Source organism: Trachymyrmex cornetzi, unplaced genomic scaffold, assembly GCF_001594075.2.
Source record: "Trachymyrmex cornetzi isolate Tcor2-1 unplaced genomic scaffold, Tcor1.1 scaffold299, whole genome shotgun sequence".
NCBI classification, from domain to species: domain Eukaryota; kingdom Metazoa; phylum Arthropoda; class Insecta; order Hymenoptera; family Formicidae; genus Trachymyrmex; species Trachymyrmex cornetzi.
In genome coordinates, this window is record NW_017297680.1 from 437010 (window position 1) to 462442 (window position 25433).

Genomic DNA, 25433 nt, shown 5'->3' on the forward strand with positions numbered 1-25433 from the left:
CGTTTTTCGTCGACGTATGTAACGCAACAGGTTTCTTCGCTTATTTTCGTAGCATCGCAGGTTGGCGCAAGAGTGATATCATGTAATATAACTCGAAACACCCTCTTGCTGTACCTTTCTGTTATATTTTGAGGGTAGAACTGGTCCACCAAGCGCTCGTATTTAATCGGTCACGGTTGTTCAACGGTTTACTTATGAATTAATCAACGTGACAACAAGCTGCAATAAATTTACGTTTCTGCAACGTTTCTTCCGTAATGCTTAATTATTCTTCTTCGCAGTGAGACGTTCGTTAACACAAAGATATTCTTAATACATCCTATGGCACATTTTTTTGAACAATTGTTAATTTTTTCTTGATGTTAAAAATATTACAAATTATTATATGTTGTTGATTTAATTTTTTTGGTTTTCATCAAAGGAGATTTATACTTGTAACAAATTTATTGGCTTGCGATTTTTATTATTACAATTTAGAGATCATTGTTCGAAGTTCGCGACGTAGGATCTTGCCGGAAGGATTCTTCGGTATGGCATCGACAAATTGCACCCCGCCATGCAGCCATTTTTGCTCCGACAGTTTCTCTGCAAGATAAATTGAATTGCTTGGTTAATGTATATACAGGTCGTCGCTCGGCTCGCGTTTACTATTAAAATGCAATGTCAAGACGGGGCGGAATATTTCCACGCTCTCACTATGCCGTACATTTAAATTACAGAGACAGCAGAGATAACTAACAATTTTAATCACAGCATTTAATATTATTATAATACAACGTCGCTAATAACTAATAATGCCGTTAATAATGTAACACAATGTTAAATCCTGCCACTATATTGTGCGTTCATTCCTGGCACTGGGTTTTACTTACACATTTGAATGCGATAACGCATTCATACTAAATAAGTTTTACTATATTTTTGTGAACAATTCATTAAATTTATAATTTTTTATTAACAAACTGTATACCTCTAATATTTTTTCCGCTTTGATATGTTTTTTTGACTTATTTTTTTTAAGCTTGTTCAAAGTGTGGAGAAAATCTAAAATTAAAATGTCACTGTGATGAACAGTCAAACGAAGTACCTATTACTTATAAATGGAATAAAATAGTACGCACTTGCCCAAGACTTTCATAGTGAGAGAAATGAATAATGTCCTAAATGGATGACATTTTAATGATCCTGCGAGAGATGCCAAAAAGGATCAGACTGAGTGATAACTCACGTTTGATAAACTCCTGCACGTCTTGGGCGGTGATCGTGGCATCGGGTTGCTTCACTATGAAGGCCACTGGAACCTCTCCGTTACGTTCATCAGGTTTGGAGGTGACCGCGGCATCTTTTATCGCTTGATGCGACAGTAGGACGGTTTCTATCTCTGACGGCGCGACTTGGTAGCCTTTATACTTGATCAGCTCCTTGACACGATCGATCACATGCAACCTATTCTTGTTGTCAAAGTAGCCAATGTCACCGGTGTGAAGCCATCCATCCTGGTCGATGGTCTGTTTGGTCGCTTCAGGGTTGTTCCAGTAACCCAGCATCACCTGTTCCCCCATATAGCAAATCTCGCCCATCTGGCCGGCCTCCAACGTCTCTTGTGTTTCAAGATCGACCACTTTGCCAAGAAAACCAGGTACAAGTAATCCAGTTCCTGGATTCTCGAACGAATCGTCATTATCGTCGTCGTTACGTCCGCTCACACCGCTCACTATCGATAATTCCGTCATGCCATAGCCGTTTCGAATGTATTTTACGCCGAGGCGAGTTTTTACCGCGGTTACAACCTGCGAAGAAGAAGAAAAGATAAGAGAGAATTTTCTTTTAAAATTTACCCTGAAAATATGGTGATTGTGGTACAATACAATATTTTAAAGATTTTTACCATGTACTTCAGTAAAATTGATCAAACTTATTTTATACTTTATTGTAGTTTTATTAATGAATGAGAGAGATTTATATTAAAATTCTTCGAAATACACCACAATGTTGTCCCACGATTATCATATTTTCAGGGTAAATTCTAAGAAAAAATTCTCTCCGTGTGGGAAAATTTATCCGTGGAAGGATGCGCGCCTATATTAATATTTCCAAAGCGCCTTAAAGCTTCTATCAAAACTAAAGGTGGCTATGTTGAATATTAATTATATTTTTGATATTTAATAAAGCATAACACAGAGTTTAGAGCTTTTTTTAATGTACGTTATTAATGATTTGATAAACACAAAACCTTGTAACCAAACTTTTCTATTATTTTGTATTTAATCTTTATAAAAAGAGAGAGAGAATCATTTTTATAATTATTATTACAGAAATAGAATTTAGTAGGGTAAACTTCACTCAATATAAAAATTAATATACAAATATTTTATAATATTCTTCTTATTTTCAATGTCTGTATTACCACAATTGTATCTCAATTATGAGAGAAATAAAGGCATCTATAAGAAAACAGCATTCAGGAGACGTTTAAGTTCAGAGGCATGTTTGGTCTTCGAAACTTTGAGACCCTATCCTCTCCCTCCCTTTATCTCGTCCACCGATAAGAGATCAGTTTCGCATTTTCTGAAAGACGCGATTGCGAACTCGCGATGCAGCCTTTTATTTTCTTCTCCTTTTATTTCTCTTTAGCGACTTTGTGAACTGGTTAAACAAAAACGAACGCGATAAAGTTACTCCCCGAGCCGTGTCTAGTGAAAATGCGACGACTCTCTGGGACTTCCTCTCACAGTCTTTCGTCCGATCCTCCTGCAGCCGCGACATCAAGGACTCACTTCGGCACTTAGTCCCGCCGATGGCTGCTTTTCTTGCCTTGATAACTTGGTCGAGGAGGGGTTCGGTAGATAGAGGAACGACAAACTTCACGAGGACGGAAGAAAACTTACGTCCTTCCCGAGCGGCGCCGCTCCGCAGACGAGTTCTCTCACGCTGCGAAAATCATATCTATCCACCAGCGGATGTTTCGCCAGGAACGTCAAAATCGGCGGCACGACCGGTAGATGGGTGACCTTATGTTTCTGTACCAGAGTTAGGAAGAGTTTCGGCTCGAAGGCAGACATTATAATCATGGTGCACCTCGAGATAAGACCGATCATCATCGTGCCTATCCCGTAGCCATGATAAAACGGCAGCAGCATCAACATTTTGTCGCCACTTCTTGCGTCCAAGTATTCGGGCTCGCTGTATTTTAAAATCATATTCGAGTTATAGAATTAAATCCTTAACTACGTTTTCGAGTGAGAAAATAGCACTTTGTTTTTTTCGTACGATTGTACATGCACAGTTTGCAAATAAATTATAAAGTTAAATTTAGCATTAACATTTCAGTTAGAGATACTCTGGAAAAATTTTACTTTTAAATAATTAGTATGATATCATTATATTATATTTAGATCTCTCTTTAATCAAACACGTTTAACGTGTACGTTTTTAATTAAATTCATATTAATTTCACTGTTATTAAAAAATGTTGATCAATGATCAATAAAAGGATGTATATAAAACTTGCCGCATTTTTACTAAAAACGCAATTAAATTTTTATGAGACAGCGTTACTCCTTTTGGCAATCCTGTGGTTCCGCTTGAAGAAAGAATAGCCCATGGATGACGGCTGGTGTCATCGATATCTGTAGGTTTGTATTCCATGTAGTTTACATCTGGTTCGTTGTTTAAGATATCTGTCAACGTACGGACGTTTGCTGTGAGCGATTGATCATCCAGCTGTATTAATTCCATTTTCCAGGATAACTGTGGTAGGAGTTTAGCGAGGACACTTTCGGTGCGCTCAGACACGAAGACAATACGCGGCTTCGCAATGCTCAACATGTGCTGGAATTCATCTAAACGATAAAATTAATTAGCATTTAAATTTGGCAGCTGTTCTATCAATAATTACTCGTATAGTTAAATCGAATTAAATTACAAACAAGTCATTATATTTGTTGATATAAGATACAGATCATTTCAGATAACATCATTAGATACATATGTCATGACTACTTTTGCAGAGAAATGATGTGTATACAATATATGCATGAATATAAATATTGTATATTAAATGTATATAAATATTGTATATTTATACGTACAATATAAATATATATTATAATATATAAATATATATTGCATATATGTATAATTTATAGTATAATACTTTTTTACTCACATTCTCTATATGAAGGATTATACGGTGCTATTATAGCACCAAGATAAGAAATGGCGCAACCTGGTATTAACCAATTTAATCGGTTTTCAGTTGCAATGGCAATTCTGTCTCCAATTTTTATTCCGTATCTTTGCAAGAACTTTGCGAGCTTCACGCTTTTCTCGAGTAATTCTCTACATGTCATCTGATTGCCGGTTGGTCCGTCTATCTAAAAAAAAAACAATATCTCTTATATAATTATATATAAAGTCGATATAATCATGAGATAATTTAGACAGAATACAAAATATTTTTTTAATTTTACACGTTAAAGAGACTGAAGGATTAAATTGCTCAAAATTTTTGACAATTTTTTATGACAGATCGAATTGAATAAATGTATGAAAGAAGTTTTAAGCAATATTTATTCAATACGCATAAAGTGTGAAAAATATATTTTTTATTAACAAATACTACATGAACACAGGTCAGGAACTAGTTATTATAAAAGATACATAATGTGACGAGGAAAATTTAGAGATAAAATTCATGAATTTTGTCTCCCTAGTGACTAGCACCGATAGCATTATGAAAAAAACATTGTAAACACCATTATTACATCGCGTTACTATTTAGCAAGCGATGAGCCTGTAATTGGCAATCGCTACTATGCATTTTGTAATTATGATACATACTGCGTAAATATGATCGTTGTTCTCACGCAATTTGTTTAGAATGACTTCTCCCAAAGACACATTTGGCGTTGGCTGTTCCAAACGGCGCTCATATATTTTTCCCATTTTTACAGCAATGTTGAGTTTGCCTAACAAGTAGAATGTTTCTACCTAAAAAAATGTAATTCTTATATTTAAATTAATGATAAGTATAGGGCTACGAGTCAAACCAGGTCTCAATGCTAAAGAAATATCAGCGCAAAACTCGACGATACAAAATTATAAATTATAAATTTTGTATCGTCGAGTTTTGCGTTGGTATTTATTTTGTTTAACTTTTATACTTATAAACATTATTGCAAGTGAGAAACGTCCTCTCGCACGCTTTCAGAATACAGTTATAATCACATCGCGTTATATTATAACGGATTATGCTCTCTCTAAATCTGAATCAGTGGATAATCACTGATATCAGTTCCAAGTATGCCACTGGTGTGTAATCAGTGAATTAAATGTGAGATTCCTAACCTAGCTAATCTTTATTATACGATCTAACCTTATTTTGTGCTTAAGTTCAATGAATATGGTATTTCAGTATTTTAGTTATATAATGCTCAAACATTCTTCCTTTTTTAGTTGAACTTTATTGATTATCAGTGCCAAGTATGCCACTGGGTAATTAGTGACTGATTCAGATTTAGAGAGCCGATTACAAGTTTTACCTAACTGATACAATCAATTTTAATACATTGACTACGAATAATATTTCAAAAATTTCATAAATAATAATTTACAAAAATGAAAGTAAGTCGCAAGCTACAAAAATCTTCTCAACTCATACGCAAAATTTCACAATTATAATGTGTGATATAGTTATACAAATAAAATAGAAAATCATAAATCTAATAATAAAACAGTTATAAAAATAAACGAATAAAATTAAAAATTATATATATAAAAAATGTCTTGAGATAAAAAGTTTATACAAAGTTTAAAAATTAAATACAAGAACCAACGGTTAAAAATACAAATTCAACGATTAAAAATAACAAAATACAATAAATAAAAAGTACCTGTTAACTAGTAGTGAACAATTTAAGAGTACTATTTGACTATGCAAAAATTGAGATATCTTGAGAACCAGAACTCATCTCTTTAGAAAAGGCATATCTAATCTGATATCGTGTGACAATCAGAAGCAAGAGAACTACTCTCTTGCCTCTGATTGTCACACGTACGGTATCAGATTAGAAATGCCTTTTCTAAAGAGATGAGTTCTAGTTCTTAAGATATCTCAATATTTGCAAATGTTATAAAATCTAAAAAATTAAAAAATATTTTTTAAAAATTATGGGATGAGAAATTTCAGAATATTTCAGAATTCATTTGTATGAAAAATTCTGAAAGAAGATAAATTTTCCGAATATTTTTGAGTATTTCTGAAAAATATATAAAATTTGTATAAAAATTATGAGAAAAATTGTTACCAGGGACGTACAACTGTGTCGGCTCTCATTGGCTTTACATTCCTTTATGGATTTGATCTTTGGAGCCTTTTTCAATTTTAATGTTTAACAATAATAAGATTGGAAATAAGACCGTTTATGTTAGAAACATTACTTTAAATATACATGAAGCGCCACTACGGTCTGAATGTTAAGATGTTGAACTATTATACATATTAAATGAATTAATTTCAGAAATTATAATTACGTGTCGATATGGTTGTCAGACTTTCAACGCAATCAATCTGAGATATTAATTCCCCCAAATTTCCCAAATTTAATCTTAAAAAATTGTAACAAACTTATTGCGAAAAATATTGTCTGAGCCGGGAATCGAACACGGATCTCTTGCATTCCGCGCGAGCGTCCTAATTTTTAATTATTCGTTTTTATTACATAAATTTATTCGTTTGGAGTAGCGAGTTGAGCGCTTATCATCAGAGCGTGAAATCACGATCGGTAATACGTGAAGATGACCGCGAGATTGCGCAATCGCGCCATAATCGCGCCATAATCGCGCGCTTCTTCCAGGGATAATGACGTGTTGAACGCGCGTTCGGTTTTGTGGCTTGAATTTTCGGAAGATATTCACAAACTGGCGTCAACAGGTATCCAACGTTACATTATACGCATTTCTCATTATCTATAACTTCTTTCTAATGTAAAATCACAAGTCTTTCACGGCGATTCGATAGGATTGACAATTGACACAAATTATAGTTTCATGGAAAATCGCTTTTTTGCGTCGCCATTATCACGGTTTCGTTTTGCATGTCTTCTCAGAATCCCGGATATTGAAACGAGATGAAAGCGGTTCGGATACGAGAACTGGAAACTATCTCGCAGAGATGAGAAAACGGAAGGACCAGGAGCGAGATAATCGGGACAGTGATTGCCGCTGCGGTGAGTTACGAAGTAATATACGTATTCGGTATTCATGATGTTTATGCGACGCTGTTGTAAGCTAAGCAAATGGCATTGAGATCGCGTCATCACACAACTTTACAATTGGGCGCATTATGGGTATGCGACACTTTAAACTTTCCTGGCAAAACCGAGAACAATGGAATATCTCGGAATTTATAGTAAATACAATTATAAAAGTTTATATGGAAGAACATGTACGAATGTGTGTCTCTCATTTCCATATCACTACAGCTTCTAATTTTATCTTCTCACAAACGAACATTTATCAAATTATATATCTCTATATAATTTTATATACGTTTCCTAAAATCATAAAGGATTTTTGGAAAGTTTAAACTGAAGTATATATATTTTTTAAAATATTAAATTATTAAATTTGCTTTTTGTAAGCTGTTATATTCTTTTCAGCATATATCCAAACAGAAGAACAAGTCACGATAACGTCAAACTGACATTAAAATGAATCGGAAATGATTGAAAAATGACTTAATGATCATTTTAGAGTCATTTTGACATCATTTTGGTATCATAATGACTTGTTGTTCTGCTTGTATATTTACTAATAATTCTCTTTTATATACAATAACATTGCTTTGACAAATTATAATAACCAACAATGAATAATTAATTGGAATGTGATTTGATATAATTTTTGACAATTAATCAAAGTATGATATGTGCATTCAAGTAATATTAGATATTATGCAATCAAGTGAGGGATACCTTAAAAAAAGTCTGGCGATTGTTCTGTTTTCATTAGAATGTATGGCATGGTGTTCCTCTGGCATTCAGCTGGATGTCCTTGGATATACGGGATGATATCGGGCAGAGGGATAGATGGGAATGCATTCTCTCGGGGTTTATACGGGAAGGGGATGGGAGGCGTGCCATGAGTTCCATACTGTGGCCATAATCGTGAGGAAAAAGTACGGAAAATTCTTAAATACCAACGTTCAAGTTTCTTTATTTTCTTTACGACGTCTCAAGATACAATATCTACTATTTTTGTGTTTCGGTAAGCTTATACCGTCTAATAACATTCCGCGCATGACATATCAAGATGGGGTAGCAATTGAATAAAACTGAGCTTTCATCAACACATGCAATCTATGTATATATAGAAAATTTTATAAATAAGATTATAAACTTCTGCAAAATTAAAATTAGCTCCGTGAAAGCGTATTAAGCCTATGTAATTTATAAGATTTTTTTTATTTTGTATACGATTTTATAAATGAAAAAATTATGACTTTAGTCCAGTTCGTACATACAAAATTATTTTGTATGTATAGGTATATCATTTATAACACAAACAAATAAGAATGTGAATTGTAAATTGCTATTTACGTTAATCGGCAGAGTTCATATAATCGAATTTAGAATATTATGATTAACATATATTTTAATTGCTCTTGCGGATTTTTTACTTTCTCAATCCCATTTTTTGTTATATTGTGTCAAAATTTTTAAAATATAATATTGAAAAGTACTCAATTAAAGCATTTAGCAAAACTTAGTTTTTTGCTAAATGCTTTAACTTGTGAGTATTAAAATAACAACAGTAGTTGATTCAATTGAAATTCAGTTGAAATTACAGCAACTACTGTTGTTATTTTAAAAAGAAGATTTACATTGATGATTTAACAATTTTAGAGACATTAAAAAATAATATATGTAAAAAATTGCTGTGATACCAATTTAAATTTTTATCTCGCTGCAGTAATCAAAAATATAGCTGATTGTAACCAAATTTACAAACATCAGGGACACGGTAGTGTTTGGCGTATCACAGACAGTTATTTATTATATAAAATTAATATTCCGAACTTGTGACTAAGTAAGATTAAAATTAAATTAAGCAAAATCAAAATTAAAATAAAAATAAATAGAAGATTAAAATAAATAGGAGCAACTTATAAATTTTATTTTTATAGATCAATTCAGAATTAATAATAAAAATTAAATTAAATAGAATCCAAATTAAAATAAATACGAGCAATTTATAAATTGTATTTTTAACAATGTGTGAAAAAATAACGACAAAATTATATTTTTATACATTGATGCTGAATTAATAAGCAATAAAAAAAACAATTCATTATGCAATACTTTGTAAAACATTGTAACTAAAACACTAAATTTTGCTAAACACTTTACCTGAGTACTTTTCAGTATCATATTTAAAAAATTTTTTTAAGAATTAAGAGAACCTTTAGCAAAAATTTGCTCTTCACTGTTAAATCTATAGTGTCAAATTTAATCTAACGTGAGTCGCTACTGCTTCTACTAAATATATCGTTATTTTTTATCAAAACGATAGTTAAATTTGACACTATGTCGTGTCAATTTGACACTGTAGTGTCAAATATAACCATTGTTTTAATTATATAAAATAATTATATAATTATAATTATATTTTATAATTATATAAAATAACATAAAATATGATTGAGTAGGAGCATGAATTTGACACTAGATTTAACGGTGTTCGAGATACATATATATAGCTCTAATAACACTAATTCGCAATTTTCACTGAACAGTAATTGTTGACTTTGTCGAGAGATCTTTGACATTGTGTTACGCATTAGAAAAATAAATAAATAAACGGATAAAATGAACAAAAGCGGAAAAATAGCGCGCACATCGGTATGGTTAGATTGCGGACGAACCGACTTCCGGCGTTCTCCGCGGCATATGCACCGTATCCGCGAGAATGCATGCGACGGTGTGCATCCGGTATCCAGCCGCTCATCTTTGGGTATTCGCATAGGGGGCTAAGAGGACAGGGGACGACTATGGGCGGGGATGCGTTCTCGGGAATCGCTGAAGTGCTGGGGAATCGCTCTTCGGGGTTAGTCTAGTCGTCGACGTGGACGAGGTTTCCGGGGGAGGTTCTAGAGGGAGGTTAAGGAAGCTTTGGGACGCTACACGGAGGACGGGTGGGGTGGTCGAGGGCGCGTGCCACTCTGATTGTAGCGGCCATACTAGGACACTGGAGCCACATACCGACAATTCTTGGCCTCATGCGACATGCCTAGACACCCCGGGAATACTTACGATCTCCCGAGGTTGAAGAGATTGAATGCGAGAGAATCCCACGCGAGAATCTCTGTTACTTTCGTTCCCGTCGCATCGTAATTACGTTCCGAAAAAAAATTTATTATCTTTTGATTAATTTATATTTTCGTGTTTTTTTTCTCAGGCTTGTTATGAAGAAACAGAAGCAGAATTCTCTCTCGATCGCTATAAATTAATTATAATTATAATGCACGTGGAAAACTACTTTTTAATTTTTATCTTTTTAAATTCAAATTCTTTGTAATTAAATATAAACTCGTTGATTTTGAGAATATCTCGTTCATCAAGCAAGAAAAAGGACAAAGAGTAATTTTAATTATATTAATATAATTACTAAGATAATAGCACGTGTTACGAAGTTATAATATTTACTTCATAATTTATTAAATATAATATTGTCTGAAAAAGATTGACTTTAAATTCATGAAATTTTCCGTTTTATATTTTTAATCATGTTATACATACATAACGTGATCTACTTTATAACAGTGTTGTCAGATTGGACTACTTGTAGTCAATTGGGCTGTCTTCAGGTGTCATCTTGGCGGACAAATTTTAGCTATGGTGACTTTAATTATAAAAGTTCGCAATATTTAAATTTCACGTGCGTAACAAACTAATAATACAATATAGTCTAGTACAAATTAAAAGTTTTGAGCTACTTTGGACTATTTTAGCGCTACATTGGCGACACAGCGGTGTAGCCAACTAATGCAGCGTGATATAATACAAAAGTAGCCCAAAATCTGGCCACACTGGCTTTATAATCTTATTTAGAACATATTATTATGTATAGTTACACTGTACAAAATAAAATATTAATGTTAACTTAAAGACGTATAGTGGCCTTTCTGAGACATGCAAAAATGTTAAAATTAACATTTTTTTGTTAATTTTAACAGTTTTGTATGTCTCAGAAAATGCACTATATACGTCTTTAAGTTAAAATTAACATTTTATCTTTTACAGTGTAAACAACCTCAGTAAATTTCATATATATGGAATGTCAATTGAAAAATCAGAAAGTCGGGAAATTTCTATCGAAAACCATACGGATACTCGACTTCATAAATCCCTTTCAAAAGTGACACGCCGATAATATAAGAATAAGAACTTCGATTTTCTCGTTGCGCGAATATTCTCGTGAAATCTTATCGGCGTGAAAATGTCTCTTGATTAATCGTAATATGCGCAAACGGGAGGGAGGAAGTCCGTCTGAGCGACTGCCGATATCACATTTCGTGATTCCTTATTAGGACACACTCGACTTCCGCTAGAAGCGGCGCACTGTCGTTCTCCGGAATCGAGCGATTTCGCAGGCTGCTGCTTGCCGCGTTGAACGTAAGGCCGCGACTTAACGGAATTAACGACAGGCTACGCGCTCGGAGGACGCTTTGAGGGCGGCCGCGAGCGAACGGCAGGGTTGCGGGGGCGGCTCGGGGGTGGATTTTGATAACATGTGACTTTATCTGGAATTCTCCGGCGCGCAGGTAGTCTGTTTACTTAAGATAATGGCGAGGCGGAGTGCTTGGGCGTGGATGGAAGCTTGGCGGAGCGGAGGCAAAGGGATATTTCACCAGGCAATGTTGAGTCTCCGCGAGCGAGCGGGTAAGACCGGGTATAAGAGTAGAGAGGTACGGGGATGGAAGGATGAAAGGGGATGAAGTTGAAGGTTGGCACGAGGCGGGGAAGGGGGGATGAAGGAGGACGGCACACGCTCGAGGTGGCGAAGAGGCGCAAGGGTGCTAGAGCGGAGGACAGAAGAGGCGGAGGGCTGACGGCGAGCGAGATTCTCTCTCGGCGAGGCTACAAGAACTTCATTTTCCGAGCCATTACGCCCCGTACCACTGCGACCGTCCTGGAAACCCCCTTTACCCCCTTAAATTAATTTATATCGAAATTTTAAATGACACTCATCGGCCCGAGCAATAAATAACGTCGCCGCGACCGCCTGCGGGGATGCTACCTTCCCACTCCCACACCATTTTCCAAGTCCTCTTCGTCGTTTTTTTCAACGAACCGCCTTCACGTTCGTAGATCCTTCTGTCTACAAAATTCACTGGCGAAATAGCGTGAAGATGTATCGCGAAAAATCCTGGTCGTGATGCACTTGTAACAAGTATGAACCATCCATGGATATAACTTACTAACAGAAAGGCTTAGATTACATTAATCTAAAGAGTATTATATTGTTTTTTTAGTTTTTCTTTATAATAAATTATTTATATATTTTAGAAAGCATTATTTTACTTTTTGTTGAAAGATTACAGTGCAATATGCATTTGATGAATCGTTTTGCGATATCGTTAATTAAATAGCTTATAAATATTTAAAAATTATTTCAAAATCATTTTTCAATCTTTTTATGTTCTTCAGTCAAAGTTCAGTTATAGGAACTGAACACTTGAGTATAGAAATTACATAAATTATAATGTGAGTTGTATAAAAGTACATATTCAAAATTCTCAAACAAATATCGAAACTTTCTTTTTTATCAGGATTATTTTATAAAGAAAAAGAAATGATTTTAACAAAAGACACGAATTTTTTAAATACACAGAAAAAAGACTATTCTTAAATCAACCATAATATATTCATATATAAGCAAAAATATTATAATCTTGCTTCAAAGATATCAATCTTGATTTGATTAAATATGTTTTGATGCAATTAGTATTACTTTGCACTTAATTCAAGACTTGCTCAATTAAAAATCTTATATCAATACAAATTCAATAATATTTTTGCTTATGTATGAATATATTATGATTTAAGAATAGTCTTTTTTTCTGTGTAATGTTTTACTCGAAACTTTATAGAAAAGAATAAAGTTACAGAGGGGTTACAACTGATTTTATCCGCTACAAATTAATAGCAGCGCAGGTTTTATACAAGTCGTTTGACCGTCAATAAAACACGAAGTACTGCGTCGAAATCGTTGGAACGCGAAATATCGTTGAAACCGCGAGAGAGTAGTACAGGCAAAGTGCTCGTTCGGGCGTACGGAAAATCGGCGATAACTCGGTAGTACTTTGCGCTGACACTACGACATATTATAATGGGCCCCTTTTATAATAATCGCCATGACGTTTTGCAGAATTGGTTCTTCTGTAAAGCCGGTTTGCGTGCAGAAATGTTACGCGTTTTCCGCCTTGCCTAGTTTTGTCAACGTGGAATTCAGTTCACCTCGTTGCGAAAACCACAACTAGGATCATTATTTCTGAAGCAGAATCATAACGCGGTATGATTTTCTGTCTTACAAGTGCCATTCAAGACTGTGAGTTGTTGGAAAGGCAACATGAGCTTTATAGCTTTCATTTTATAGCATCTAAAAAAAAACTGCACGAGGAAAAGATTATTTACGAGAAAAAGTCGCATCATGATAAATTGTTTCTTTGCATAGTGCAACTTTATGGTAATAATATGACGCATTGTAACGTTAATATACAAATAATAACAAATTTGAAATTCAGTTATTAAGTAATCATAAGTAACATTCGTATAACTCTTTTGATATTTTGTAACTATAATATTAATATGTAATCGTTGATTTTGCAACATCATTTACATTCATGAGCTAAGAGCTACTCTGCACTAGATTTTGCATAATATCGTTAAATTTTCGTTATCAAGTCACTTTTTTCCCGTCGGATATTAATAATAATTCCGCGCGATGAAAAATATCGTCTCGCCAGTGATGTAATATCATCGATTTGCATTGTCACGTACCAACTCAATCGATTTCTCGTGAAGATTCGCAAATGTTTGAAGAGGTCCACGCGATTTTCTGTCGCCGGCGTTAACAATCCGCTTTACTTTGGCACGATTGCGTTTACCTGTCCGATGTTTGCGCATAATTATCTTTCACGAACGGCGAAGAGCGATGAGATCGGTTTGGATGCTCGGATGATTGAGAAAGCGCTAATGACGCAAAATATTGACGGTTTGATGCATTTGTTATCTGCAGAATGCATTACATAGCAGGCATAATTTAGTAGGCATTGTAGTTATAAACGTAGGAAAACAGTCTAAGTAAATAGTTTCAAAATATTAAGGCTCCTGAATAGTCACCACAGCTGTATTGAATCGTAACGTCAGTTGCTCAAATGAAAAATGACACGTTAATTTTTGTTACGTATCATTTATAAATAAAGACAATTTGGATAAAATAAATGATAAGATCTTGAAAACATTTGTAAAAATGATTATCCCCCCTGACAGTCAATAAATAATCATAAAATGTGTTTTAAAGACATTAAATCATAATATAATAAAAATAAAGTAAAAATTCTCGTACATATCACAAGTGCTATTTTTTGCAAATAAAAACTGGAGTTTTGTCACTAATAATATTTAATTATTATTTATCTTTATCACTTTATTTATCTTATCACTCCAATTATGATATGACACAAAAAAACTGAACAAGCGAAAACGAAATTGCAAAAATGCAATTATCGTAAAATGATAAAGAGTACGGTAAATAAAAATAGGCTGCGCGCATTAAATAAAAGCATTTCATATCTTTTGTCACTTTTTATGCTTATTTACTGAGTATCGGGGGGGGGGGGGGGAAAAAAGATTAAGGATAGCTTTTGTCCATTTTTACAATTGATTTAAAACGATGTCATCATTTCGTTTTAAATCCACATTGTCTTTATTTATAAATAGTACGTTATAAAAATTAATGTCATTTATCACTTCTAACGTCACGATTCAATATGCAGTGTTGGTAGTACAACTAGTACATTGTGCATTAGGTAATATCTCTATACATGTATCTAGATATCTGTATAGAGATACAGTTTGTGTATTTAACCTGTATATTTGAAATATATTTAAATTTGAGTATTTATATTTGTAGCTACATACAAAAACACAGGAAATGTATTTAAATACATTTCCTGTGTTCCAATTCATTTCTTCAGCAAAGGCACAATTCTATCATATGTTATAACGTCACTCCTGATTAAGATCTGAACAAATATAAGTCTGATTTGTAAAATTAATAACAAATAATGTCTGCTAAATCTTATCGTAAATTATTTTACAATATTAATCGCATTTTTACAATTTCGTTTTCGCTTGCTTAGTTTTTTTGTATCATAATTGGAGTGATAAGATAATTGAAGTGATAAGGATAAATATAATATAATAAATAACAATAAGGCTCGATAATAATAAATAACAAAAAAAAATATGAAGGGCTAAGAGCCAGAGATACAAAACAAAAAAAATATATTTTACAAAATTATAAACATAAAATTATAACAAACGTTTCGACGCCGATCGGGTCATTCTCAATGTTAAACAAAGTTTCTATATTAGAATATTACAAACTGCAAATCATATAAAAATTTTTTAATAACTTAACACACGTGTAAAAACTGATGTAGATACGCAATACTTGCTGAAATGCAAAAATCTAGTCATTCTTGTTAGTCCTTCCATATAATCCAAAAAACCATCGATAATGGCAATATGCTTGTGTTCTTGTAAACGATATCCAGTCTTATGAAGATGTTGAGTCAAAGGTTAAAATCTCGTAATAGTCGTAAAAGGCCTTGGAAGCATTACAGCAGTACAGAAATTAACAAAAAAGAGATCTATAATGGCATCATGCTTGTGTTCTTATAAGCGATGTCCATTCTTACAAAGATGTTGAGTAAAAGGTTAAAATCTCGTAGTAGTCGTAAAAGGCCTTAGAAATATTACAGCAGTAACGAAGTTAACATAAAGATATACATAGGTCTATAAAATCCGTATAAAGTAACCGTAACAATCATAATCATAAGTAACTATGCAGCATCATAAGTTATTATGCAGTTGTGAGAATAAACAGATTTTTAAACAATAAAATTACCTTCATAAGTGAAGAGTATAAATCTCGTAAAAAGGATAAATCAACCAATGCTTATAGATTTCCATTCGATTGAAGCAACTTGCAATGAAAAATGTATATATATCGTTTCACTCGACAGACGTGCCTCGGACGACGTACCGCAACACAATAACAGCCGGAGACGAATAGAAACACAGAAAATTGCAAACTGGAAGGGAAATAAGGAAAACAGTTAGGAAGGAGAAAGAGACTGTATGATATTATATGATTCTGGCAATGACTCCGTATCATTTTGTTTATTAATTCCATGTTTTTGCCTTTTAATATGCATCATTTCCGAAATTAATCTCTTGTAAGACGGTTCTATGTCCAAGATTTTGACATTGTCCCATTTGAAATTATGGTTCTCCTCAATGCGGTGATTAGAAATAACCGATAGGAATTTTGCTTTTTTGTTAATGTTGGAAACGTGCTCATGCAGTCATGTCTGCAACTTCCTTTTCGTTTGGCCCACGTAACTTACATCACAGTTATCGCATGAGATTTTGTAAACATTTTGATTCTGTAACGGTTCCAACTTATTTTTCCCTTTTTTAATTAGATTTTTTAATGTATTTGGAATAGTGTACGCTAATTTGCAATTAAACATATTTACTAGTGATGAAAATAGTGATTCGTGACACTAAACTAAACAGTAATTTTTGCTTGTAGTTTAAAAATACATTTTCCTCTCTAATTATTACACGCAATTAAATTATGTAGCGTATTTTGTACATCTCGACCAGTAAATGCTATAATGAGGAGTTTGTAACAGAATCACGTAATTTATAGATACTAAAGTAAACAATATAATAGTGCACAATTAAAAGCTAATTGGCATATTCGTTTTCTGTTAGTATGTTATGTTTTTAAAATGATTTTAAAGAATGTTTTTAAAGAGAATAACTGTTCATTAATATGTAATTTTTCAACAAGAATATATTTTAACTTGTTTAAGATGTATAACACAATTTATTTTAGTCTTTTTCTCGTAAAGAGTTTTGCTACATTTTTGACACTCACATCTGTTATAAACTGTCAAAAATGTTTATCCCTCGTCAAAAAGTTAGATATAAGACATGGATGGCGATCGTGTTCGTAAAGTTTGATTAAGGGATATTTTCAATTTGTCTTTCACGTGATTACTCGGAGAACGCGGGCACGACATGATGTTCGAAAATTATGACTGAAAGCGAGAAGTGTTTTTCGAGCACGAAATCGTTGTACTTATACGAAGTGCATTCTAGCGAGATGGGAGAATCTTGTCAGATGAAATTTTGTAATCGCATTATGTGAGTGCTCGTTCGTTCTCGCTCCGAGGTGTACGTCGACTATGTAACATTTTCAGAGTCGATAATTACATCGCGCTTTTATTCTGGTGAATAATTTTCATTGCGAGATAATAAGAAAAATCTCAATGTACTCGACTTGGTAAGATCTCGTGATGGATACGTATCCTAGTCTACTTTGCGAAATGCATTCGTCCTATTGAGATATTGACATTCATGTTTCTTATATGTAATATATATATATATACGTATGCATATATGTATGTACATATATAGAGTGCTCCTTTTTTGCCAAACACTTTTGTGTAGATAGAACGGACTAAACTGAGTCGAAAAGTCCTCTACCATTTTGCAATTTTCGCAATAGTTAACAAGATATTAAATTACTAAAAATTGTAGAAAATTGATCTTCAATAATTTTTTACTCAAATACTATCAACTTCACAGAAAAACTGTAAGAGCCAAAAATTATTTATTTTCTTCTCATATATAAACTCTAAGAATTTTTTCAGAATTTTTCATGAACTTTTTAGTACTACGTTTTCTTATTTTTACAAATATGAAAAAATACGGTATTCAAAAATTCTGAAAAATTTCTGGAAAAATTCTTAGAATTTTATAAAAAGAAAATAAACAATTTTTGTCTGTTACAGTTTTTCTGTAAAGTTGATAGTATTTGAGTAAAAAATTATTGAAGACCAATTTTCGACTATTTTTAGTAATTAATATCTTGTTAATTGCGAAAATTGTAAAATGGTAAAGGACTTTTCGATTTAGTTTAGTACTATATTGACATATTATTTTCTGTAAAGTGCGTAGTTTTCTTATGTGCGTAATTTCTTTCTTTCTCATTTTCTGAAAATTACAAATTTGGATAAAATGCATTTTGAAAGTCTGCTCCTCATATATCGAATAATAGAATTTATCGATTGAATAGTGAATACTGATTTGAAGATGCGAGGTATTTAATAATGAATTCTTGTGGGTTTGAGTTATAATAAGTATTTATGAGTACTACGAATATAATAAAATTGTATACAATATTAACGTTGCATCATTGCAACATTTTATAGTAATGAATATCGTCAGAAATATCGTCTCTTTCAAGTAAAATATATATAAATCAATTGCCTGGATTTAGAATAACCCAGAAAAAAAATGAAAAATAAAATAATTAATATTTGTCATAACAAATATGTTCTAGATTCTAAATAGTTTCTTTTTCTCTTTTTTTTTAAATGAAAAATTGCTATATGAGTATAGATCATGAATGTTTCCGTAAAAATTAAAGTTGTCTCTACATAATTTGTGAATTGCAAAGTAATTCGTATACGCAGACGCAAAATGAAGATCTACGTTTTGCAAATAGCAACATATATGGACTGTCACGTTAATTTCTGCGCTGCAGCGACTGAGTTGACCAATGATAGAACAGCAAACAGTAGCGGAAATAAATTTTGTATTTGCTCATTTATCAGCAGAGAATCATCCTTTTTATAAATTTCCATAATACGAAAAATATCACAGAATATATAGTAAAAGTTTTTCTAAACTAACTTAAATTAAAATGTCAACGCTGTCACAGTTCAATTCTTTGCGTGCGGTTAATTTGTATCTGTGTGTATCTTGTGTGTGATAATACGTCATTTTGCATCGGCAAACTATGTTTTGCGATTTATGTAGAGGAAGTTTCATCTTTTAAAAATTAATATGAATGAAATCGAACAGCAGCAAAGTAGTACTTCTTATTTTTTTTTACGTAAAATATGAATTTATATTAGTCTTTAATGCCGTGAAACCTTTTAAGAAATTCAAATTTCTATATTTTATGCTACTTTATTACATAAAAATTTTAAATTTATAATATCTTTAAAGCTCTGGTTTTTGAATGACTTAAGATAAAGATTAATTATTTTAAAATGCATTTATTTTACTTCAGTATAGTTGAACAAATTTTTATAACAGTTTAATTTTATGATAAATTTTATTCAAATACTAATTTTTCTTGAGATATTGCATTTATTCTAAGGATTTATAAATTTAAAAATAAGATTAGGTAAGAAATGCCATCTCTCTCTTTGATTTCGAAAAAAAATAAGAATCAATATTAATGTGCGGCTTATGCCTGTTTCTAATATTGATTAGCTTTAATCTTGTTTCAACTTTACTCTTCATCTTTTTTTAATTTTTGGAACTAGGAAAAGATGGAGTTAGTTGAACCAAGATTAAAATTAGTCTTGATAGAAACCGGTATTGTGTCAGGCAGCATGAATATCACAAAATACAATCAATTTTATTTTATGTAAGATAATATAAGAAAAATCATTCACAGGTTATTCTTTCTTTTGAATTATAGATTCTGTTTTACACATTCTTTTTTTTACGTTATTATATAACAATTTATTTACTTTAGTAAAGGCTTTTATGCAATATGTTCGAGAAGAATATAATTTTATTACGAATTTTCTCATAACGATATGAATTGCATATTATATAATAATAACGTTTTAGTTTGTCTTGTAAGGAATTATTCTTTTTTGAATTACAGTATATTTCTAAAAAAGATTTATTTAAAATTATTAAATATATTGCATTTTTTTTGTTAAACAAGAAAAAGCAAAGTTTAGTAGAACAGGACGAAGCTTTTAGATAAAAATATGCAATGACTAAAATGAAGAAAGGTCGAGTTTTGAAAAATGTAGAAAAATACAATTTTAATTTCATATGTATTTTATAAAAAAGATATTTGATATTATTCAGAGAGAAGACTTTAGTTTCACAGCTATGACTCGTGGCATAGAATGATTCTATGAAATAGACTTTAACATTACATGTTTACAAGCTTTTAGCAAACTGATAACAAGTTTATTGTTATCTGTAAAAATCACCATATAAATCGGCATTTAAATTGCGCGTACATTGATGAGATAAGAGGCGGAAATCAAACTAAAAATCAGTCGAAAATTGCATGTAAATTTCTGCACTGATTTATTGTAATCTTGTAATCTATTTAAGGCATTTATTATCTGGTTGAAAGCCGCAAGAAGAGAAAGAGAGATAGGTAATATGCTATTAATAGGTAATACGCTAAAGATAAGTAGAGGAGACCCCGGGGCTAATAGACTCATTTTTCAATTTCGAATTTTTACAGACGAAATTAAGAGACTTATCGGAAAAAATGAATTCTACACCAGTTACTACATACATTTAACTACCTAATAATATTTTAATAATAAAGGAGAAGTGATAACTAATATGAAAAAAATGCATTTTTCTAATGCATTCTATCTGCAGATTCAACTAGCCCTAAGACCGGGGTAATTCGATTAAGATTATTAAAATAAAGATTAATGTATCTGAAGCTATATCTTTGGCTACATATTAATAAAACTTTTATAAAAATATATTTTAAACACAAACATTCGTTTCGCAGGGCAAAACAATTCTTTTTGCAAAAATTTGTTCATTTCGTGTAAAAACACGTCGAATGAGCCTAGTTTTCGAGATTGGACACATGAAGGAACTAAACTTATAACATTTACCACTTTAAAGAGGAAAATCTCTTTAAAGGAATAAAATTTTGAGCAAGTACTATAAGAGTCGTCACTAAATGAATCATACAGTTCCATGCTGTGGTTAGTCTACTATCCCCATCCATTCACTTTTTAAAAATATTAACAATATACGATAACGAAGACATAAACAAAAAAAATCTGTTGGATTTTATTAAGTAAGAACTACTTACTATCTAAGTAGAAATCAAATATCTCAGATAGTTATATACAATTGTAAAACAAAAAGTTTAAGAATAAAAATATTTACTTAGGTGTACGATTTTTTTAAATTGTGGCATAACTTCTACACATATATCATAGATGTGTTCGCAACAAGATATTACAGCAGACTTATAGCGGCAGTCGCTACTGCGTGCTCAGATACATTTACGCGTGTCTCGCGTGTTTTGTTTTTAATGTAGCCTTGATTATTCTACTTACCCCTATAGTCAACTGATCCCGGTCTTCTAATATACTATTAATAGAGATATATGTAATACGTGTAGTAACTAAATGCAAAAAATAAAATTTGAAAATCTAAAGAGAAAAAAGACATAGGTTAGTATAGTTCGATATAGTTCGATATAATCGGTCAGTACAGTTGATTTTTATTTCAAAACTGTTTTAAGTTATATCTTAAGATGTTAGTACGAACATGTGATTGATTTATGACATTTTAAGACTATATACTTTAGATGGTCTTGAATATAAGAACCGACTTGAATGCTTGTCATAAATTTACTTAAATTACCATTCGTTATCTTGAATTCTTTAAGGAAAAAGGAAATCATATCATTTATATGTATTATATTATTATATTGAGCGTAAAATGTTTTTGATGTGTATGATAGATTTTTATCTTTTTTAAAAATGTTTTGAAAGAGAGAAAGGGGAGGGGGGGGGGGGGGTGCTTTATTTAATTCTGTTTCAAAGGCGATGAAAACGTTACCGTATTATGTAAATTTCTAAATCTTTGGGAAAGCATACAAATTCAAGAAAAAAATACTTAACAAAAGTTTATCGCAAGAATTGAAAAGTTAAACATGGGTCATTAGGAATTGGCGCTGTAATAATTGCGCTTTTTTAAGATTGATGTAACAATATTTTTGTATAATTTATATCGATAATTTATTTGTCGAACGTTTCGGCTATAAACTTCTAGCCTTCTTCAGCAAGCGTGATATAAAAACTTCAAATTTAGACATACGTTCCTCCTGTGGTTACACTCCAATACCAAATTTCCCATAACCAGTTTGAAAACTGGATTTTGACCTATTGTTAGAATTATATTATATGTTATGTAAAATCTTGTTTAATCATGTGTGTAAAGAAAGACTGATAAATATATTTTGAGATAAACTAACAAGGAAAGAGACCCAACTGTCCTCTTCCGATCTTAATGAGCTTTTAATATGTTATTTTTCAGACAAAATAAGCGACATGTATTTTTTATACGTGCCCATACGTACTTTTAAGGGGTGAAACACCCTTTAGAAGAAAATCGGTTTTTCTCTTTCGAAGCGGATATCGTCGAAACTGTAAGAGATAGAAAAAAATTTTCTGAACGAAAATTGAATGAATTCAAGAGTACTTTAGAACTATAATAAAAAAAATGTTTTTTAAATTATTTATTTATAAAAAAAACTTTTTTTGTTATAGTTCTAAAGTACTCTCGAATTTATTCAATTTTTGTTCAGAAAATTTTTTTCTATCTCTTACAGTTTCGACGATTTTCGCTTTGAAAGAGAAAAACCAATTTTCTTTTAAAGGTATTTCACCTCTTAAAAGTGCATATGGGCGCGTATAAAAAAATACGTGTCGCTTATTTTTGTCTGGAGAATAATATACTAAAAGCTCATTAAGATTGGAGGGGGACAGTTGGATCCCTTTCCTTGTAAATCAGCTTCTTTAGAAATAGAATTTTATAAAGATATCGTAATTTTTTATAAGTTGCTTTTTTTAGAAAGTTTAGTACTTCAAAAGAATCGAGGTACTCGGAAAAAAGGAAAAAATTTTAGTAAATATGTATTGTAGTTTAAGGGGAACCCCTCTCCATGACCTTGACCTTGACATATGTTGTTGAGGTCATGACCCTGAGTAACATTGAGAAAGTTTTAACCGTCGGACGTCACTCGTTAAAAAGTTATAAATAAAAGAAGTTTAAAAAAATAACGTATATGATATCGCTTTTCCACCATATAAAACAAAAATTTTCTGTTTTAAAGTATATTTAATAATTTTTCACGCGAAGCGATTCCCACTCCACCTCCCTCCCTCTGTTTGGGGGCGTACGACTTTCACCTGAAGTGACTCTCACCCCACCTTTCCCCCTGCTTGGGGGCAAGTGGGGTGAGAATCACTTCAGGTGAAAGTCGTGCGCCCTTAAGAAGAGGGGGATGTAGGGTGAGAGTCGCTTCAAAAAATGAAAGTCGTGCGCCCTCAGACAGGGGGAAGGTGGGGTGGGAGTCGCTTCAGATGAAAGTCGCGCGCCCTCAAGCGGGGGAGGGGGGAGTGGGGTGGAAGTCGCTTCAGATGAAAGTCGTGTGCCCCCAAGCAGAGTGGGATAGGAGTCAAAATTTTGATTTTATACAGGATATTCGATAATTGTTCTGACGGAGTTCGTGGACACGTAGAGCGGATTAAACTGAGACGGAAAGTCCTTTACCACTTTGCAATTTTCGCAATAGTTAACAAGATATTAATTGATAAAAATTGTCGAAAATTGATCTTCAATAATTTTGTACTCAAATACTATCAACTACAGAAAAACTGCAAGAGATGAAAATTGTTTATTTTCTTCTCTAGAGTTCTAAGAATTTTTTCAGAATTTTTTCAGAATTTTTTAATACCGTATTTTCTCACGTTGATAAAAATGAGAAAATGCAGTATTAAAAAGTTGATATAAAAAATTCTGACGAAAATTTATACGTGACTTAGCAAAAAATTAAGTACAAACATAAATAATTTGGAAAATATAAGAAATATTTACATATTTGCTGTTCGATTTTAAGTAAACAGAATAATTTTTTAATCAACGAAACAAAATATGCTGATCACAGTTTTATTCTATATATTCTAAAGAAAGTTCTATTATTGTTGTTGTAGAAATAATTAACTCAGAATAAAACATGTTATAATGTATTTTATATACTTATGAAATACTTCTATTTTAATTCGCTGTAATTTAATAAGTAATGTCTAGACATTTTTTATAGTCACGCATAGAACATGTATAATATTAGAACATGCACTGCTTGTAAATCGAAGTTTCTGTCGAGAGAGAAAAAGAGAGAGGGGCGGGAGAGAGAGAGAGGAGAGAGAGGAGGTAAGGGAAGGGGGATACTCTCAGGCATATCTCGGATGATTATTGTCGGTATTCATAGTCGGTTCTTATTTTAGTAGATCATCTTAATTAAAATATTTTAAGATACTAATTTGGCTGTATAGCCGGTATTCATAGTTGGTTTTTATTTTAAGACTACTTTAAGTAATGTCCTAAGATACTAATATGGCTTTCTGATTGGTTCATGACATCTTAACATTGTACTTAAAACGATCTTGATGATATAAGAATGCCGGTATATGTGTCTCTTTCTATTCGCATGTACGTATATTAGTTGCTTTGTGCGAAACAACGTCTATCACGCATGTGCAGCGCGAATTGAAAGAGACACATAGCTATTTGACAGTATATGTGTTTCTTTCTTTGCTGACTAACAACAGTGCGTATTGTAGTATCTATTATATAATTTCGTATATTCATATAATCTTTTATACTATAAAATAAAATTATTTTTGCATAAAAATAAAGTAATAATTATCACAAGACTTTCTTACCACCGGGCCCTTACTAATTGAGAATCACGAGTATTTTTTTTGGTACAAAAATACAATTTATTACTCGAACTTTGTTGATAATATTGGAATGTACATACTCTTTTTGTCACAAATTTATGCATGCGAGATATTAATATAAATGATAACTAGAAAATATTAAATGACAGCAGTGCTTTCAGCCAACTTGTCGAAAGGTTGATGTTAATGTTGGTAACACCAGCGCTGCGTTTACGAGTTAAAATACACTGGGAACGAGTGTCGCGCGTTGAGAGATTATCTCATACTGTTCGTCAGGGTCAATTGTTACGAACTTATATGGTATATCCGGCCGCCTTGGTAGGGGAACTAACTTCAGTCGAATCAGAGATTACCGCATCGACTCTGAAATACGTCAGATTATTTTCTTTTTACACAAGCAATTTCTTTGTGTTTTCACGCGAAGATAGTGCATATATTTAGCGATACATTTTCTATAATACATATAATGATGCACATTTGCATTTATCATGTGATGCTATAGAAAGCTTAAATAATTTTT

The 25433-nt window shown here is 32.3% G+C and overlaps 1 protein-coding gene across 3 annotated transcripts; it reads right to left on the minus strand.

Moving 5' to 3' along the window:
• Nucleotides 1-359: 359 nt before the first annotated feature.
• LOC108762450 (4-coumarate--CoA ligase 1) lies at nt 360-25171 on the minus strand. 3 transcript variants are annotated; one of them, XM_018509458.1, is made up of 8 exons: nt 24896-25171; nt 21500-21595; nt 4843-4992; nt 4169-4376; nt 3512-3842; nt 2889-3183; nt 1229-1790; nt 360-585 (listed from the first exon to the last, which is right to left on the minus strand). In XM_018509458.1, exons 3-8 carry the CDS (start codon nt 4945-4947, stop codon nt 467-469), a joined length of 1620 nt encoding a protein of 539 aa, XP_018364960.1. In that variant the 5' UTR covers nt 4948-4992; nt 21500-21595; nt 24896-25171; the 3' UTR covers nt 360-466. The 3 variants fall into 3 exon arrangements, with proteins under 3 accessions (XP_018364960.1, XP_018364962.1, XP_018364961.1); XM_018509460.1 differs by lacking the exon at nt 21500-21595; XM_018509459.1 differs by lacking the exon at nt 21500-21595 and having other exon boundaries at nt 24880-25171.
• Nucleotides 25172-25433: the final 262 nt, after the last annotated feature.

Excerpts from the sequence above, each read along its gene's own strand:
- LOC108762450 (XM_018509460.1), bottom strand. The coding sequence starts at position 4,947 with ATGGGAAAAATATATGAGCGCCGTTTGGAACAGCCAACGCCAAATGTG. Across the intron at positions 3,843-4,168 it reads TAATCCTTCATATAGAGAAT|ATGAATTCCAGCACATGTTG; the intron begins GTGAGTAAAAAA and ends TTTATCGTTTAG. Across the intron at positions 3,184-3,511 it reads GCGTTTTTAGTAAAAATGCG|CGAGCCCGAATACTTGGACG; the intron begins GCAAGTTTTATA and ends TTTAAAATACAG.